General features: G+C 35.0%; 4 protein-coding genes across 4 annotated transcripts; 3 read left to right on the top strand and 1 right to left on the bottom strand.

Moving 5' to 3' along the window:
* Positions 1-398: 398 nt before the first annotated feature.
* Positions 399-3664, top strand: TRIADDRAFT_25588 (uncharacterized protein; the record flags this gene model as incomplete). Its single annotated transcript, XM_002113050.1, has 9 exons — positions 399-534; positions 1089-1159; positions 1662-1745; positions 1954-2112; positions 2223-2363; positions 2448-2603; positions 2687-2908; positions 3017-3304; positions 3446-3664. 9 exons carry the CDS (start codon positions 399-401, stop codon positions 3662-3664), a joined length of 1476 nt encoding a protein of 491 aa, XP_002113086.1.
* A 1488-nt stretch (positions 3665-5152) lies between these two features.
* TRIADDRAFT_25845 (uncharacterized protein) lies at positions 5153-8891 on the top strand (the record flags this gene model as incomplete). The annotated part of the gene is made up of 17 exons (XM_002113049.1): positions 5153-5257; positions 5748-5828; positions 6128-6210; positions 6453-6533; positions 6665-6708; positions 6820-6884; positions 7010-7088; positions 7162-7241; positions 7376-7478; positions 7564-7677; positions 7750-7803; positions 7930-7966; positions 8064-8145; positions 8307-8407; positions 8499-8562; positions 8644-8698; positions 8791-8891. 17 exons carry the CDS (start codon positions 5153-5155, stop codon positions 8889-8891), a joined length of 1329 nt encoding a protein of 442 aa, XP_002113085.1.
* Positions 8892-9394: 503 nt separating this feature from the next.
* On the bottom strand, positions 9395-13088 carry TRIADDRAFT_56890 (uncharacterized protein; the record flags this gene model as incomplete). The annotated part of the gene is made up of 16 exons (XM_002112618.1): positions 9395-9603; positions 9689-9756; positions 9888-9994; positions 10119-10208; positions 10329-10388; positions 10643-10769; positions 10841-10909; positions 11073-11177; positions 11296-11321; positions 11415-11486; positions 11593-11689; positions 11781-11821; positions 11980-12067; positions 12311-12364; positions 12589-12635; positions 13050-13088. 16 exons carry the CDS (start codon positions 13086-13088, stop codon positions 9395-9397), a joined length of 1299 nt encoding a protein of 432 aa, XP_002112654.1.
* Positions 13089-15665: 2577 nt separating this feature from the next.
* Positions 15666-20232, top strand: TRIADDRAFT_50344 (uncharacterized protein; the record flags this gene model as incomplete). Its single annotated transcript, XM_002113048.1, has 16 exons — positions 15666-15744; positions 16708-16772; positions 16868-16972; positions 17284-17355; positions 17529-17551; positions 17643-17719; positions 18084-18173; positions 18247-18303; positions 18506-18579; positions 18739-18788; positions 18941-19044; positions 19114-19151; positions 19244-19312; positions 19443-19522; positions 19682-19742; positions 20086-20232. The coding sequence occupies 16 exons, from the start codon at positions 15666-15668 to the stop codon at positions 20230-20232; spliced, it is 1191 nt and encodes a 396-aa protein (XP_002113084.1).
* Positions 20233-20346: the final 114 nt, after the last annotated feature.

Below are 20346 nucleotides of genomic sequence, written 5' to 3'. Positions count from 1 at the left end.
CAGATTAAATTTAAAGGAGTTACAAGGTAACCATCTTACTTTTTACTGGAGTAGTAGTTGCTGGTAAAACTGTAGTCCATGATAGTGGCCAACATACAGGTGACATTATTTCTGCTTTACTCTGATACTCATTTATTCAAGAAATCATTTTAGTTTGTCTACTTGCCTGAGTATGACTGTAAAACGTCATGACCTACAGTAGTCGTATACGTATGCCAGTCTCTATAGACTAGCCATCTTTACGCTCGAGCTGATACTGCCGAATAGAACTCCAACACCAGTATGAAACAGTGATCGAACCTGCCACGCTACACCCCACGATCAATATTAAACCCCTTGTTCGACCACTCCATCGTCTACTAGCGCAGTCTGCTGCCACGATTTGGCTGAAAAGCAAAATGGTTCTTGATCTTGACTTATTTCGAGAAGATAAAGGAGGCAACCCTGAATCCATTCGTCAATGCCAGCGAAAACGCTTTAAGGATGTCTCCCTTGTCGATCAAGTTGTCCAATTGGATAGCGAATGGAGAAAACGTATGTATGGATAATGTTATGAGAATCAATTGTTCGTATCATCATCATCAAACTACGTCTAATCAAATCATCGCATTGGAATAGAACGCTAGTTGTCAAAATATATACATAATAGTGACCGAGTACAAGTTGAAATACAGTACTTGAAAGTGCCTTTACTTTAGTAGAGGGATAGAGTACTAGCCTTGATTGGCTAGACGATCAGTTGATCCAAAAGTAAATGGTGTTGTATCAATTGATGATACCGGGTATGTGTTGATGAGCAAGAAAGTCGATTTACTTCCCGGTGAGGATGGTATTAAGCTGAAATTACAGTCATAATGGACGAATGGATAAGTATGGAGCTGAAATGACAGTCCTAATAGATGAATGCATGAGCTTAATACCGATCACTACATAATTAGTTGTTAACCATAACCGATGGACTTTCACACGATCGTTTATAAAATAGTCAACAACATTAAAAGTGGATTGCTCTCTTGCAATACGACCTTGTGTTGAATGAATACACTACCATGATTGACATCCTTGTAATGTATTCTCTTTGATTGTAGTCCGATTTGCTGCGGATAATTGGAATAAACTAAAGAATCAATGTAGCAAAGTTTACGGAGAGAAAATGAAGGTAAAAATAAGTACTTACTTACTATGGATGCTGATCGTCGACATTCTTCTTTTGACACGATCTTTCTTATCCAATGGATTACAATCATGATACTGTACAATCATCGATATCAGGTTATTTTAGAACGACAGTAAGGGCAATAGAAAAGATCATTTAGAACAATTTATATTAAAGCATACAATTGCACTTTGCAATAGGTTGAATAATCCTAAAACTCCAATTGCAAACATAATATGCTCTTTTGAATAACGACGTATAACTGACAAAGATAATTTAGTCACACACTTTAAGCTATCGAGTGATAGAGTTTTGGATTCCTTGATTAGTGATGGACAAGGATAATTCTACAAGATCCTTAAAACACCAACAGTTATTTCAATCATCTATTCGCTAGAGGAAAGATATAGCAGTAGGCTGTTATAAATATCTTGCATCCATTACTCAATGATCCAGAGACCTTCGCATAATATATTTCTTACAATAAAGCATTTCCTTTTGATAGAAAAAAGAAGAAACTGGTACTGATGATTCTTTAGAAGGTGATGTCGTTGCAAAGCTTGCAAATCTTACAATTGATGATTTGAGGGTAGGTTCATAAAGAAATGACTTTGAAAGATTGAAGTCAACTGTAAACTTTTCTCTACCGACGTACTGGTATATCCTACTTTATACATACTCTACTGTACTATTTACATGTAATAAATACGCTTGAATAAGATCAGTATCACATCCTATGCTTTCATCATTAAACTGGCCAATTTATGTTATTCCATATCACTTCCTCTCAAATGCAGACCTTAACCCCAGTTAGAGTCAAAAAAATTAGAAGCCTAATTGATGACCGCATTGCTGCATGTAATGCAGAAGTTATCAAGGTAGAAGAACGACGTAGTGAAAAATTAAGAGCAATTGGTAATCTCTTGCATGAATCGGTGCCTATCAGCAATGATGAGGTTAGTTACATCGAATTATTATAATACACGTCAAAATTTAGAAAATGGATCCACTATTATTCAGTCAATAACAATCTAGTCTCACAAGTTTTCATTTCTGCATTGCCTAGGATAATAATGCCGTCGTTGCTACGCATGGCGACTGTGAAGTAAAGAAACGCTATTCTCATATTGATTTGGCCTATATGGTAGATGGTGTAGATACTAATCGAGGTACTGTTACCGCAGGCGGTCGAGGCTATTACTTAAAGGTAAGACCAGTACCAATACTAAACTGCTAGACTAGCGCACATCCTACTCCTCAAGGCTAAATTAGACAAAAATATTCTCGGTAGGGGAAACTGGTGTTTCTGGAATTTGCTCTCATACAACATGCTCTAAGGATTTTAGCTAAAAAGGGATATGTTCCACTGTACACGCCTTTTCTAATGCGAAAAGAAGTTATGACAGAAGTAGCACAGTTGAGCCAATTCGATGAAGAGTTATACAAGGTTTGTTCAACTTACTTTCACAAAAATACAACTTACGTCAAGTGTATGTACACCCAATATTAATCTTTCAAATTTTGGGATAGGTGATTGGTAAAGGTAGTGAAAATGTTGACGATTCTTCCATTGATGAAAAATACCTAATTGCTACTAGTGAACAACCAATTGCGGCCTATCATCGTGCCGAATGGATTAATCCTTCCGAGCTACCTAAGAAGTATGCCGGTGTTTCCACTTGTTTTAGACAAGAAGTTGGTTCTCACGGCCGTGATACGCGTGGTATCTTCCGTGTTCACCAGTTTGAAAAGGTAAAACTAGTAGAAAAAGATGACACTCTTTTGTTACGAGTTTACTTTGTTAGTTAAATGACTACCTATCGCCTTATAAGTATTAATCTCTCCATTCAATTTTGCAAGATTGAGCAGTTTGTTCTATGTTCACCGAATGATAACGAATCATGGAAATTGATGGAAGAAATGATTGAAAATGCAAGTGATTACTATCAATCCCTTGGTATTAGCTATCGAATTGTCAACATCGTTTCAGGAGCTCTTAACAATGCTGCTTCGAAAAAGTTAGACTTGGAGGCTTGGTTTCCTGGATCGGGCGCTTTTCGAGAGCTTGTATCTTGCTCCAATTGTACGGATTATCAGTCAAGAAGGTTACAGATTCGATTTGGCCAAACAAAAAAAATGAATGCCCAGGTATGCACAATCAGTATAAGATGTATTTTGAAGGCAATAAAAATTGTTATAGCTATTTATAATAAGATATTAAAGCAACTATTGCATTGATATTGAAACTGCATAAAAAATTTGTATCCCCATCTTTCATTTCATATCAAGGCGGAATATGTTCATATGCTAAATTCGACTATGTGTGCTACTACTCGCGCCATTTGTGCCATTTTGGAGACATTCCAAACTGAAACTGGTATCGCTGTTCCTGAAGTCTTGCATCAATATTTGCCACCCGACTGCGCTTTCATTGAGTTTACGAAACCTGTGCCTACCGATAAACTGACCACAAAAGAGTTAAAGAAGACTAAAAGCAACAAAGTATAAAACAACTTAAAATTATATAACTATTCAATACATGACAACAGTTGTGCTGTTTATTTTCATTTTATCTCTTTCTTGGCTCTCATGTTCATAACGTAGAATTACATTGAAGCGATTGAAATAAAATGCAACTATTCCATCATAAGTTTGAGTCACCATAATTAGATTTCGTTATATACGAGAATTGATCTATCCTGCCACGATGGTAATTGTGTAATATTGGATTATTTTGTATTTATATCCAGGTGTTCTAGCATAACTTTCTAATCCATGGACTAGTAGTCTATGCCTAATCTAAAGTAATGTTATAAGAATTTTAGAGAATATACAGATAACCTGTAAAGTGGGATAAAATAATCGATACATTTGAAAGCTCGATGATGCTTCTGTCAGGCATACTCACAGAGTAGATAGACTAACACAATAATAAAATTATACCTTGGTCGTTAGCAAAGTGATCCTACTAACTAATAGAAATGCAAATATATTAAATCTTGATCGCAATGAAATTATGTAGAGGTGCTGCTCAAGAGCGTGCTATAGATTGTTGCTTATTGCACAAAAATTATGCAGGGATGCTGTACAAGAGCATGCAATCTTACTGCAGTGTATATTACAAGAAAACGTGAGGAGCCTCTACGAGCCTGTAGATCACTTAAGATTCAATCAGCATACCGTACATATGCAGCATCAGAAGACACGTAAAAACGGCAAAGAGAAAGTCTTCTTAGGAGTCCATGGCTGAACGCCATTTTGCGTTAACATCTATAGAGTGTTGTGTATATTAGTATTACATCTATATGCGTAAGTTATGATATACTCCTAAGCATTCCTATAGCAGTGGATATTTGATGATATAGCTGTATCTTGAATTTCTAGGAATTAATTTGCTATGGTATTACCGTTAGGAATAAATGTTAAACTAGCCGATAAACCAACATTTATTTACGTAATCTGTAGAAGCAGCCATGGTTTAGGCTTATCCTACTAATAGTTTTCTTATAAATGCTGTCAAATACATTGAGCTTGAATAAATGAGAATTATTCTACGATCTACCATTCATTTGCAGCACTTTCTGGCGCTAGAAGTCCATAACTCCATAATACTCAGTATGCTAGGGAGCTTCGCCATAGTTGCTGCTCGATAGATCACCTCGCTACTCGGTTTAGTATGGCGTGATTAGCACTGTTTGCGTAGCTTTATTAAGGGATAAAGAACCATTGACATGACTACACGTTTCCATAGTTATATCGACCATTTTTCCATACTGTTTATATTAGCCTGTAGCCATGTACCGAATAGTATCGCGCGATCTGTCCACTTGTGCTCACTTGGCAACAGTTGCTAGTCTTGAACCAAGACGTAAGCTCGAATCGTTCTCAAGCTTTAATTAACTGGACGTGAAGAGACGAAAATCTTGATCAATTCGCTTTCAATCATCGTCAAATTGCATCCATTTCCTTCTTCTTCATCACAACATGTCCAACTCTATGATCGATGATTCAGCGGATTGGCCTGGTCGATGGAATCATATCTTGAAATTGATTACTAGAGGTGGGCCATTCGCAAGACCCGATTTTGTACCCAATCCGGAGGTATCTTACAGTTTTATCATCGACTATTTTCCTGTGTTTATACTATATGGAGTGAATGAAGGATAGAAATAACCTACACTTTACAATCATTTGATTGTAACCATCAGTGCTATTCAGAAAATAGAGATTTATACTGTTGATGTTGATGTTATACTGTACTGTAGCATAGACTGATAGGGTACAGATTAGTCCTTCGAGAGAGGTTGATTATTCTTTGCGATATTCAGATTGCATTCGTATATCTTGCAATAGCTTTAATTCTCTTTATTTTAATCATATTAATCACGGCGTATAAGGACTATCTATCCTAATCATCTAAAATATTCAGAAGTTAGAGATTTATACTTTAGATGTAAATATTCTATTCTATCATGCACTGATACGTGTAGACTATCCTTCCAAAAGCGATGTGGATATTGACGTAATTTGCAATATTTTGATTCCATGTATCTTAAGAAATCTTTGATTGTATTCGTTTTTAATTGGCAAGATTTTGCCTTTTATACTCGATAATTGTAAAATTCTCGTTATTGGTGCTGGTGGACTAGGATGCGAATTGTTGAAGGATTTGGTACGTTACACAATACTGTTTAAATATCTTTAGGATTTTATACGTACTGTAGTTAGTCGATGTGGTTTAGCCGAGGACTTTTCATTTGCTCTCGCTCTATCTTATATGATATAACATTGATTACTACCAATAATGGGATAGTAATACTTCCTAAGAATCGATATTAATGGATCGTTTGATATAGAATAGTTCATTGCATGTTATAGAACAATGGACAGTTTAAATCGTCTATTATTGCAATACTACGTCCACCTTACCATGTTATTTCTCCTTTATATTCACCATTTGATATCTTCTAGGCATTAACCGGCTTTAGAAACATCGACGTGATTGATATGGACACAATTGATGTTTCTAATCTCAATAGACAATTTTTATATAGGTAAGAAAGTCTTATAATTCTTGTCTTAGGGTCTGTATTCTCTGTTATAAAAGCAGACTCATTACGTATCCTGTTATCGCATGCATGCATGTCTTAGCCCAAGCTATGAATTTAATCCATAACACTAATATCAAAAATGATTCTTTAGCTACATTTTATTACTGATATGGCATATACAAGTGTATAGATTATTAATAGAAGACATTATCAAACATGGAAATTAAAATATGTCCTTTAAATAGGCCTAAAGACGTTGGCAGACCAAAAGCTGAAGTAGCTGCAGAATTTGTAAATCGTCGTATCCATGCTTGTAAAGTGCAGCCGTATCCTATAGCAATCCAAGATTATTGATTAGAGAATAACTTCTTCTATGATGAAGAGCAGCTTTGTCCCGATATTTTTAACGAAATTATAAAAATGAATTCTGTCCTTAACAAAAACATCTTATATTTAGATATTATGCTAGAATTGAGGACTATGACGAATCATTCTATAAAAGTGTGTCTGCATAACTTAAAGATATGATAGAAAATCGATTCGAACCTGTAAATGATATCAAATTGACACTACTGAATTTTGTTAATCAAATACGTATTATTATCAATGTAGAATATAGTATCGTTGTCAGTGGCTTGGACTCTGTTATTGCTAGACGATGGATTAATGGCATGCTTGTTAGTGAAAGGATATAATACTTTCTATAATTTTTATCGTAATTTTTTAAAGCAATTATTACATAGTTGATCTTTTCTAAGGAAGATGCTACTTTCACTAATTTATGAATACAATCACTGTATAGCTTAGTTTACTTGAATACGACGAATCTGGTGCTGTAATTCCAACATCTGTTGTTCCTTTTGTTGACGGTGGAACTGAAGGTTACGCTTTTTATTGCTAATCGCTACGTTCAATAGTACATATCTTATATGTTTTAAAATTCACCTTCTATAGGATTTAAAGGCAACGCTCGCGTGATATTACCAGGAATTACAGCATGTCTAGAATGTACAGTAGACCTATTTCCTCCTCAGGTATGTTAATATAATAAATATATTAAAATTACTCTTTTCGGTGAGTTATCGTTTTCACACCATTATCTGCTGTAAATTATATGGAGTGATTGAAAGGTATTTCAAGCTATCTTGCTGTTCAAACTTTATTTTAGGTCAACTTTCCATTATGTACAATAGCTCATACACCTAGGCTACCAGAACATTGCATAGAATATGTTCGAATCTTACTGTGGCCACAAGAGAAGCCATTTGGTGGTAAGTACTTCTAATCATAGTGCTACTGCATAACCAGTATTATTCAGGTTTAAGATTTCCATCTTCAATCTTCTTGATCGGTAAGACGATACTGGTGTTGATGGAGATGATCCAAGTCATATACAGTGGATTATGGATAAGGCTATAGATAGGGCTGAAAAATATAATATTAAAGGAATTACATATAGATTGACCCAAGGTTAGTATCATAGTACCATAAGATGATGTTAGCCGTCTGTTAATGAATTAAATAGCATGTAATGTAATGTAGGTGTGGTAAAGAGAATTATCCCTGCTGTTGCATCTACAAACGCTACCATTGCTGGTGAGTATTATCTACCCAATGTTTACATGATAAGGCTTACGACTGAAATATTGATTTTATTCTTTTATGTAATGCAATCGGCCTGGACTAACTATTTAAATATCATTAATATACGCGTACGTTTAGCCGCTTGCGCCAATGAAGTATTTAAGCTTGCTACCAGGTAAGTGAATTAGTTATGTGATTACATCTAGAATTATCCCTTGACTATTTCTTTCGACATGTAAAGTGTAAATTAATTTTTGTCCGATATAATGCAGTTGTTCAGGAATGCTATCAAATTATATGGTATATAATGATACTGAAGGAATGTATACTTACACCTTTGAGGCCGAAAAGCGGGTAACTTGAATGTGCTCACGTACAATATATTACATGTTGCTACGCTATTACTTGAATACATCAAATAATGCCCACAAGTTTTATGTGATGATAATTATATTTCAAGTCAAACTAACGAACAGTTGAAAATTTATTTAATATATACTTTTACTATTCTTTAGGACGATTGTGTCGCTTGTAGCTTGAAACCTCAGACACTATCTTTTCATGAAAATGATAAACTGAAGGATGTAATAAACTACTTAAAAGAAAGTCCTCATTTGTAAGTTCGCATGAAATTGATCATTGTAGCTATTAATGCTACAACATTGCTTTTGTAAGCATTTTGCTTATGAGTCTCATGATTTGTTTAGGCAAATGAAATCGCCTGGGATAACAGCGGTAGTCAATGGACGAAACAAAACTCTTTACTTATCGGTATGATACGATCCACTCTTTCGGTAGACTAGATACTATAATTGATCATTGATTTATGCTGCTTATTCACTTAAACTTCAGAATATTCCAGCAATTGAGGAAAAGACAAAGCCGAACCTAAATTTAACGTTATCGGGTACGTAAGCGAACGAAAGTATTGGAATTATAATAGATGATTATGAATTTCTTGCAACTTCATAGTTGACTTTTTTCAAAATATTTTATTAGAATTAGGATTAACGCAGCAACAGGAAATAGGGGTTGTTGATAAAACAACGCCAAAATCATTAATATTTAGGATTAACTTAATTACATCAATGGATCAATAGCCCGAATATTACACAGCCATCAATGTGCTAACTATTGTCATAAACTACAGTTGCCGCTTACATAAAATAGCGGGTATTTACTAGAATAAAAAATTAGAGTATGCTTTATTACATAAGGCATGAAATTGAAAATGAGGCAGAAAATCATTAAATTGCCCGCTAGTTTGTAATTTAAGCTAGACAATAATCATCAACTGTCATCTGAAAACTGATATTACAGATGATTTCATACTTGTAATAAAATGGCAAGTTTTAGGGTAAATCTATTGAAGAATCGAATATTCATAGCAATAGCCTTAAAATGTACAAAATATATTGCAATTTGAAATCATATTTAGTGTAATTATATCAATACATATAGTGTAAATCATCATCAATTACAGGTAATAGTACTGTATATCCTGGTCATTTTAACAAACTCTTCTTGTTAGTAAACCTCTACCAGTGCTAATGCAGTAGGATGATATGATGACATCATTTCAGTGAGTGCGATGCAACATTGCTTACGTTGGTTCATCAGTCGCTTCCTTGTGTTGCACACGAGCTTTGTTCTTTTTTTTTGAACTAGTCGTTGGTCTTTTTTCTACTGGTTTCATTTTTTCAGTCTCGCTTTCTCGTTTTTGAGTGTCTGAACTAGTCGTTGGTCTTTTTTCTGCTGGTTTCATTTTTTCAGTCTCGCTTTCTCGTTTTTGAGTATCGTCAGTCGTGAAAGCTTTCATGAAAGAGATACGCTCAAGATTAGTATGAGAGAGATGCCAGTATTACGTGCAGTATATCACCGTACTATAATTTATTACCTGGTAATCTCAGTGACTTCCAGTATTTGGAGTGAGTCTTTAGCGTATTACTGATCGATTCGAGGGCACTACAAGTAACGAGATACATTATCTATTATTGACTAAAACTAGCGGTTATCGTTGGGGATTATTCATGAATATGTACAGTATAGTATGAAGGTACCCATAATCTACTAAGCAATTCAGTACTGTACTGCACCTTTGGCATGGAATAGCAGCCTCTTCTAACGGCGGGCATGACTCTCCAAGTAGTACTCGTAAACACGCAGCCATTGATTCTGCATTAGAAGTGAGATTGTATCCACCCTGCAGAATTGCAAAACCGTCAATTCTTAGAATGATGAATATGTATATATAACATATACACTCGTAAAATGGCTAAACCAGCAATTGGGATCGAGCTGTATTATGATGACAATTTTGAGATAACCTCTAGTATTAATGCCAAGCGACCATTGGCAAGATTCATCAATAGTTTCGTTAAATGTGCGAACCCTTCCGGAGTGACATTACATAGGCCCTAAATAAAGGTGAATTTTCAAGATCTCTAATCATTTTCTCACGGTAAGCATCATCAAACAATAAGCGATCTTTTAAAGCATAACATCTTAAACTCCTTTTCCATCATTGTTAAGGTTACCTTGGGATCTCCTCGTGCCGAATCAAATCCAGCCGATACAATAACTAGATCTGGATTGAACTGTAATAAAATTAGGGAGAAAAAATCTTAGTCAATATTACGTTAATCGCATTCATGTTAAAGCTAATCGAGAACGAATGCTCGTATCCTACTTCATATGCCACGGGTAACAGGATATGATGAAATGCAGCTAAATAGTCGCCATCACCCATTTTCGGCTATAGATAATATGAAGGTACAAGTTACATGCTAAGCTTTTATAAACTGGGACGTCAAAAAGACACTAACACGAACAAATATCTAGTATTAGATACCTTATTCCATGCAACATTAATATTAAATCCTTCGCCTGCCTCCTCCCCAGCTCTATCATAATTTGCATCTTCCATGAAAGGATAAAATTCAGCGTGATCGTAGCGATGAATGGAATAGTAAAGGACGCTGTTTTAATTAAAATGAGGTCCCTTATAATTGGCATAATACACTTACAAATAAAGTAGCAAATTGCATACCTAGGATCTTTATAAAATAATGATTGTGTGCCATTTCCGTGATGTACATCCCAATCAACAATTAGAATTCTATGTATTCACCAGTGCAAAGTAAATTATTAATTGCAATAACCATAACAAGGGGTTCACTACAACATGTAGTTTCTATCTGAGCTAAGCTATACAAATACAACGTAGATGCTAAAATCTTTCTTTTCGTAATCACGCGAAAGATAATGAGTAGTTTACTGACCTATCAATATTTGGATAAGATTGAACTTTTTTAGCAGCAATTGCTACATTGTTAAAGAGACAGAAACCAGAGCAAATATCATGAAATCCGTGGTGCCCTGGAGGCCTAGTTGATAAAGTAAAATTCACTCAGATATTCATTTTAACTCAATCCTTATATATATTAAATAGGATTTTGCAAGAGAAATAGATCGTAAATTAATATTTATTATCTTAAAAGTTACCGCACAATTCCTATTCCATTCAATGACTGGTTTAAGGTTAAGGAAGAAATTTTAAATTATTTTATAATCAATTGCATCGATTAGTACGTCAATAAAAGCAAAGATCAGTTTCGACTCACTTTTCCACTAGCTACTTCCTCTATGACTGCTAACGTACATCCTGCAGCCAATTTAGCGCATTCAAAAGAGCTCTGAAACAATGTAAAATAGAACATAAATCTAACTAATAGCAACGGAAATGATACATTTATGATAATCATTTTTCTGGTACAGTTATGAGCATTTATTATTTTATACCGGATGTAAGTATATAGAATCTAAAGAATCGGCGTATTTGGAAAGATCTCTACTTTTCATAGTCTGAGTGGCTCTTAATGTATCAATTAGATTTTGACTACAATGACAAAATAAATGACAAAGCCTTAGTAATAAATTGTGCATACCGAAGAATCTTTTAGTTAAATGTACGAAATACGCAATCTTACCTATGCATTATTAAGAGTTCCTCATCAGTCGCTACCCTAGACTAAATTAATATAAGTGGATATGATTATCATACTATAATGATTTATTATAAGGTGCATGTTACGGTACATATCCATTTTAGGAAGATATGCTCTAATTTTAGCTAGGTTACTTTAGGTTAGGAAGGAAGTATTGTCGTTCGTTTACAAAACAACTTACCGGTAATCGTTTACACTTTTTTAATAATTCATATTCTTGACATTTATCGTAAATACGAGATATTCTATCTGGCACTTCTGGATGGCTTCTACAATACAATATACAGTATAAAGAAGTCACTCACTTTCAAATTTTCGATTGATTTGTATGCTAAACAAAGATCTTCATTGCAGCAAGTCGAATTGTGTTATCTGTTTTTGTATGCCATGAACATCAGTCACACTTCATCATGATATCAATATGCTGACTGGTCTACAAACTACATTTTGCAAGCTACAATATCAAAATTTTGTTGGTTAAGCCCTTTCTTTAGACATCCTTATCAACTTACCTATCATAAAGATTTTGATGTTTCTTCATATCTTTATCGTAGACATAACACGTACTGTTGGTTTAAATAGAAATGTACTTCCCTAAGTAAGATCTAGCTTATTACCTTAAATCTATCTGCTTTCACATCAAGCCAGGAAAAAATAGTCGCATTTTACACTCATAATGATCTAATTTTTTATTTCAAACTAGGAAATGATGACTTTATTTGTTAGAAGGTAAAGAACTACGCTAACTATGCGTAACCAAATCATTCAAGCTTGCTCCTATTTATTGTACCTAAATCCGTGGCCATCTGCAAGGTCGAATTTGCTATCTTCTACAGTCTAATAAGAAAATAAAAAATTGTAGTTTTACACCATTGCTCATGGAGCTTTGATCAACTTGAGGCATGGCAACAATCAAGTTAGGACTAGTAGAAAAGAGAAGGTATTTCTACGTTACCCTTACTGAAAGTAAAAGATTATCAAAATAGCAACTCTATTTCATTATAGGTCCTGCCTACACCATAGGATTATGACGTTGTCCTTTGGATGCAGACTACAACTGTTGAAGTTAATCCTTTTTCTTCCTTAATATCTACTCGTCTACATGCATTGACGTACAGTATCAATTGATGATGCATTCTTTTATTTGCGCTATAGCTCAATTATTTTGTCTCCAATACTCTTATTCAGGTTAACTTTGCATTAACAATCCATTGGCATTGCATTCTAGCCTGATTGATTTTTATTCCTTACCAAATTTTGCAGTTGATTGATAATTTCTTCAGCAGACATGGTTGTCCTTAACCTAGATGGCATAAAATGAATACTGCATTATTGTTTAGACGAAGACGAGGATCGTTACGCCAGTATTTCTGTACAGCTTCAACCTGGGCTATCAAGGTATGCCATAAAGGGATAAATTGATTTCATACCGATAGTTCAAGTTTTATTCTAGCATAAGTTGCAATATCTGTGCTCATTTTCAGCTTACTCATTGATAATGTTATGAATCGATCATTAGCATGATCTATTTACTGGGATTTCTCTACTATTGACTAGCAACTAAGCGGTTAACACCATTAACAATAACGAAAGTGGACGATGGTAGTTTACACATTCTGTTTCCAGCAGTAGCAATCCTTTGTTTTGATCTCTTCCATAAGCGATAACAGCATCATCGCCATGATGATCATCGTTATCATCCGATTGGACTCATCATGATCGACATCATCAGTACTCTACTAAGATAGAATGCTAACTCTTAATTTTGCCTACCTTGATGTTGTTGCTGGCCGCGCAAAAACTGCAGAAAAAGAGAAACGTCTTGATTTTGAATTTGTCACGGCAGTTGACGTTCTGGTCCACACTCCAGTAGGTCTACAGTACCTTGGACTTCTTGTACTGTGCAGTCTGGTACTGTTACTCTTACAGTACAGTATAGTACAGTGCCTTACGCGACCCAAAGTACTGTAGCTTACAGTGTACAGTACAATAGACTTCTCGGTCCTCCGATCGAGAAATTTGTGATAGTCTAGTAAGGTTAAGGTTGAGCTGAGCTAGACGCAATTCTCTTCTTACTTGCACTTTAGGCGGTAGAGACGAGGTAAAAATAAAAATTAGAAATGTAAATGAAACTCGGATATCGTTGAATGGCTACTTGATGCAACATTGGTCGGTATGGTCATATAGTAGCGGCCCTCCGATCGAGAAATCTGTGATAGTCTAGTAAGGTTTAGGTTGAGCTGAGCTAGACGCAATTCTCTTCTTACTTGCACTTTAGGCGGTAGAGACGAGGTAAAAATAAAAATTAGAAATGTAAATGAAACTCGGATATCGTTGAATGGCTACGTGATGCAACATTGGTCGGTATGGTCATATAGTAGCGGTCCTCCGATCGAGAAATTTGTGATAGTCTAGTAAGGTTAAGGTTGAGCTGAGCTAGACGCAATTCTCTTCTTACTTGCACATTAGGCGGTAGAGACGAGGTAAAAATAAAAATTAGAAATGTAAATGAAACTCGGATATCGTTGAATGGCTACGTGATGCAACATTGGTCGGTATGGTCATATAGTAGCAGTCCTCCGATCGAGAAATCTGTGATAGTCTGGTAAGGTTTAGGTTGAGCTGAGCTAGACGCAATTCTCTTCTTACTTGCACATTAGGCGGTAGAGACGAGATAAAAATAAAAAAAAAAGAAATGTAAATAAACTCGGATATCGTTGAATGGCTACATGATGCAACATTGGTCGGTATGGTCATATAGTAGCGGCCCTCCGATCGAGAAATCTGTGATAGTCTAGTAAGGTTTAGGTTGAGCTGAGCTAGACGCAATTCTCTTCTTACTTGCACATTAGGCGGTAGAGACGAGGTAAAAATAAAAATTAGAAATGTAAATGAAACTCGGATATCGTTGAATGGCTACGTGATGCAACATTGGTCGGTATGGTCATATAGTAGCAGTCCTCCGATCGAGAAATCTGTGATAGTCTGGTAAGGTTTAGGTTGAGCTGAGCTAGACGCAATTCTCTTCTTACTTGCACATTAGGCGGTAGAGACGAGATAAAAATAAAAAAAAAAGAAATGTAAATAAACTCGGATATCGTTGAATGGCTACATGATGCAACATTGGTCGGTATAGTCATACAGTATAGTAAGGTAATATCATGCAAGATATCTGCCATGCATCACTAATTAGAAAGGTTAATCAAGCTGCATGCAAAATTCAGTTCTATTGCTATCTTTCTGCATGTTTGGCTATCTCCTGGTAAAGGATTGCGATGATATTTCCAATCAATTCATTCTCTCTTGCATTTCCCATCTCTCCATCAATTGAAGCTGACATCGATTACAGCACAGTGTCCAGCATCCAATAGGACGAAAGTCGACGGTGTAATGAGGTCGCAAGTGAATGCAATGGACGAATAGTCGAGTATTCACCGTAGTACAACCTAGTTAATAAAAACAGACAACGCCATACAGTAAAGGAAAAGAAATCGCAGATTCCATCAAGTGGATAAGCCGTTCCAATCATAGGGACTTTTTAATTTCTCTTCCAAGTCCTAATTCAAATGTCCAAAATGAGTACAGTCCATTGGCCAGTAAAATAATTAAAAGTTGTATATCTCTATATATGTATATGCCATATAGAGAGAGTTATATATCGAATAAAAGATATAGCACGATTCAATAAATTTAGAAATTGCAGTAACAGTAAGTAAATAAAGAATGATGGAGGCCATTTTGTGGGCCACACCTCTCTTTCGTCACAAATACTGCGGGCATATATACACTACCTCGTACAGTACTTGTACTGCGTCATAAACTTATTATAGTAGATGACGATTTTCCACTCGTGGCAAGAGGGAAGACATGGCTGAAGAACATCCTGCAGTGACTGTCTTTCGCGAATATCTGAGAATCAATACGATTTCATCCGAAGCTGACTATGGTAAATGATGTATAAAACAGTTCAAGATCCAATCCTTCTTCAGATTCTATTTATTCCATGATAGAATGTAAAGGGGACGGCATGAAAGCAACAGAATCGAACTTTGTTGCATTCGCCTAGACAAGCAAAGCATGTTTCTTATGGCTAGTTTTTACTGACCAATAATGCAATCGTTAATCAGTAAGAAGCAGAGATGAATATCATTTCGTCATTTCCAACATCTTAGAGCACACAGGATGGTGATCGATGCCAATCGAACTGATTTCCATACGAATAGAATTGATGAATTATAGTGTATCAATAGCAACCAGTTTCGATGATCCAATAAGTTGTTGCTCTTACTAAACATCTACGTACGCGTGTCACAGTTTTGTTTACAGGCCATGCAAATCTAAAGTTGCCAATGATGGATGATTAGAACTCTTTGTACAGTCATTTTCTTGCCCTTTTTTTGTTCCGAGATACTATTAAACCCAGTAAAAACATATTAAGATTGCCGGTAATGCTTGTATGTACCCATGGCATGTGCCTGAGGAGCGAAACATCCATTCCCTTATCAGATTCTTGTCATGTACTCCATTACCAGACTTAGGAAAGAGTATTGATTGCTTATTAACGAGTGTCATGTTTCTAGTTCTGGAAGATCGCTTGTGTAGTACAATGCAGATACTGCCTTCAAAGTATCTTCGTTAACAGTGCTACTGTACAAACATAGATGATCTTCATTGCTACAAATTACGGTAAAGCAGTGTTAACTCCATTACAAGACTTGGGAAAGAGTGTTGATTGCTTATTAACGAGTGTCGTTTTTCTTATTCTGTAAGATCGCTTGTGTAGTACAATGCAGATACTGCCTTGGAAAGTATCTTCGTTAACGGTGCTACTGTACAAACATAGATCTTCATTGCTACAAATTACGGTAAAGCAGTGTTAACTACCTAAGTTTATATTTTGCAATCACAGATGCTTGCACTAAACTACTGCAACGACTGGCAGCAGAGATAGATCTGCCTATGAGAGTAATCGAGGTAGGCTATTTAGTTAGCAACATTGATCTGGTAGACTTAAAAATTCTACTTTTGGGATGTCAAGTGTTTTATGCTAATGTTTGACGAATGTGCAGGTCCTCCCAAACAGGCCTGTCGTTCTTATAACATGGGAAGGAACAGATCCTACGCTTGGCTCCTTATTACTTAATAGCCATACGGATGTTGTCCCGGTTTATCTTGTAAGTTACTTGGATTGTAAGCTTATACAATTTTATTACATGCCTGTCTATTTCTTTAGACTATATCAAACAGTTTAAAATTGAAGACTTTCTCGCACTTTTTCAAGAAATAGCAATCATTTTCATCGTTTCACTTAAGCTACTAAACATATATAATATCTGCTACACGTATGTACGAGTATATTCTAGATTGCTAATATGTAATCGTTCTAGTTCGAGTGATATGCCCACTACAGCATTATTAATTTATTATACTTGCATGTTGTTGGTTAAAAGGCTAATTAGTTTCCTCCGAAATATTGAAATTATAGGAGCATTGGATACATGATCCATTTGCCGCAATTAAAACTCCGGAAGGAGATATATACGCAAGAGGAACACAGGTAACATTATTATACCGCTACGCCATAGGTATTGGCTTAAATTGCATTTTCACTTTATAAATTTCGCCACAATATCGCAGGCATACAGATATTTCCTCGGTTTTTACGTATTCGCATACTTCAATTATAAGGCTCTGGTCTAACGATAATATTTTAATTTTCTTGTTTGTTAGGATATGAAATGCGTAGGAATACAGTTAGTGAATGTTAATCTTAAATTATGTTTGCTAACTCTCTGCTAATACCAGAAGTAAGAATGTGCAAGATAATACTACCTTGTAATTTAGATATATAGAAGCTATAAGAAGACTAAAGAAAGAAGGAAAGCGCTTTAAACGTACTATACATATGTCGTTTGTACCAGGTATTACATAATGGCAAATACGCGTTGATTCTAATACAAAATTATGGCATGTTATTTGGCACGCAAGATACTAATCTACAATACAGTACATACAAATGCAGTTAGATTATGGACTTACGAGTATAGGCAATAGCTGAATGACAAGACCATTCCATCATTATAACTTGCCAACATATTCCGTTGTTAAATAGTTTGTAACAGCTATTTTACAACAATGATAGAGAGTTTCTAAATTTTAAACCGTTCATGCCAGCGTACTATAATACAGTTTACGTTTAACCTATGCATGTTTATTATTACTTTCACTGTTGAACCACTTAAATTATTTTGGTTGAATTGATCAATCTACCTATTGACATTTCAGATGAAGAACGTGGAGGAAGGGAAGGCATGCAATTATTCTGCAAGCATGAAGAATTTAAAAAGTTGAACATTGCTTACGCACTTGACGAAGGTTCATTCCTAAAACACTTGGTACTAAATTTTTTTATTCTTGAAACTACCTTCAATTAACTCTATCTTTGTAGGTTTAGCAAATCCAACGGAAGAGTTTATTGTTTACAATTCTGAGCGGCCAATTTGGGGTAAATATTCTCAACGCTGTTATCATTGTACTATTACTTTCACCACTGAATTTTCTCCTTTAACTTTTTAGTGTTAGCTGAAATTTAGTCAGCATGCAGTGTTGAACTGTTGATCTACAGTACTAATTAATGCTACCTTTATAGTAATTTAACAAATTAAATGCTTGTTCTGGTAATAATTGATTCTAACACGAAATACCAGGAGTCAGAATTAAATGTACTGGAAGGCCTGGACACGGCTCAAGATTTGTTCAGAATACTGCGATGGAAAAGCTTGTAAGAAAATGCATTTACGTAACGACCACCATTTGCTAGCAACTTAGCCAATATATGATATTAATACCTTTATTATCGAATTACAAGTAAACTCGTAGGTGTATACACGTTGTATCTGTATTATGTATACTTACAACGCACCATTCTACCATTAAATAGAGGAAGCTAATGAATAAATTCACTGAATTTCGAAATTCTGAAGAAAAACGGTTATCTTAACGAATAGATTGGTTAAATCAATATTTATTGTTATTATACCTTTTCTAAACTGAATTTTACATGAAAAAGCATGATAACAGTGGTAAAGTGTATACTTAAACCGTTACTGACTATCAGCATTATTAATAAATTCGTTGTTTAGAATGCTTGAAAATAATTTAAGATTGGGAGATGTTACAACCATAAATATGACTATGGTGAACGGTGGTATTCAAAGGAACGTAGTCCCTGCTGATGTTACGCTCAGTAAGTCAATTTTATTTATGAATAATGAGCGGCTCTAATTTATTATTAATTTTTCTTCAAATCATTTAGCTATTGACGTCAGGCTTGCACTTGACGTTGACTTCCAGGTAGTCATACGACTATTTCTTTACTTCGTTCAATAACCCTTAATTCAATAACATTTTTTTACTTCTGTTCAAACGAATAACTTTTTTCACAGGAATTCGAAGAAAGAGTCCGATCCTGGGCAGATGAATGTGGCGATGGAATTTTAATCACTTTTATTGACGTAAGATAATTTTAAATAGCGATGGTGTAATATGCGTACTGTTAGCCACACTTAATCTCTATTTAGACTGTGAATAACTTTAATTTTTGTATTTGTATTTGTATTTCTTTGATTTTTGTATTTGTAACAGCGTCATATGGATAAATCAATTACCAGCATTGACAACAGCGATAAATGGTGGAGAGCGTTCAGCTCAGCGGCTTCCAATATGTAGGCAGATTATTTTTCCAATTTGTGATTAATCCTATGTGATACGGAATTTTTACTAATTAGTAATTAATTAATTTTTACTAATTTTTACTAAGAGCTTACGGTTAGCCTTCCCTTGCATTTATTCGCGTTATTTTTATTATCAATTTGCAACTTTAGGAGTTTATTACTCATTACAGAGACATTTCCAGCAGCAACAGATAGCCGATTCCTACGCCAGGTACTGTATTAATGAAGCTGATCTCTTCCTTTTAAGAGGAAATATGATTATATCACTTACATACACTCTAATAATCGACTGTAGTACAGTAGAACTAACATTACTTGCAATAAAATTTTTACCGCATTACTTCTACTAAATTAAACAGCATCGACCATAATTATTAATTTGATAAATTTCTTTTATTCTATTTATTTAATGTCATACTATTCAACGTAATTTGTTATCTATGTAAGATTTGAGCAGTTTCAATAGTAATTGTAATTTTAAGGAGATGATAAATACGAGCTTTCTTTTAAGAAAGTTACCTCTAATGCGTTAAATTATATGGCTTGATTTACAGGCAGGAATACCTGCCCTAGGATTCTCTCCAATGAACTATACGCCGGTATTACTTCACGATCATAATGAATTTTTGAATGAAAAGATCTTCCTTAAGGGAATAGAAATCTACTGCGGTATTATATCGGCAATGGCCAATGTAGATTAAGGTCTTTTCATTATTGGATGCTAGGATCTAAAGAGCTGTAGTACGTCAACCTTCCCATTTTGTTAACATAATCATTGCATGGAATGATCGTGTTAACGATACTTTGCTATACAG

This window comes from Trichoplax adhaerens, genomic scaffold, assembly GCF_000150275.1.
Source record: "Trichoplax adhaerens TRIADscaffold_5 genomic scaffold, whole genome shotgun sequence".
NCBI classification, from domain to species: Eukaryota; Metazoa; Placozoa; class Uniplacotomia; order Trichoplacea; family Trichoplacidae; genus Trichoplax; species Trichoplax adhaerens.
The sequence above is the reverse complement of the archived record's forward strand: the minus strand, read 5'-3'. Positions and strand labels throughout refer to the sequence as shown.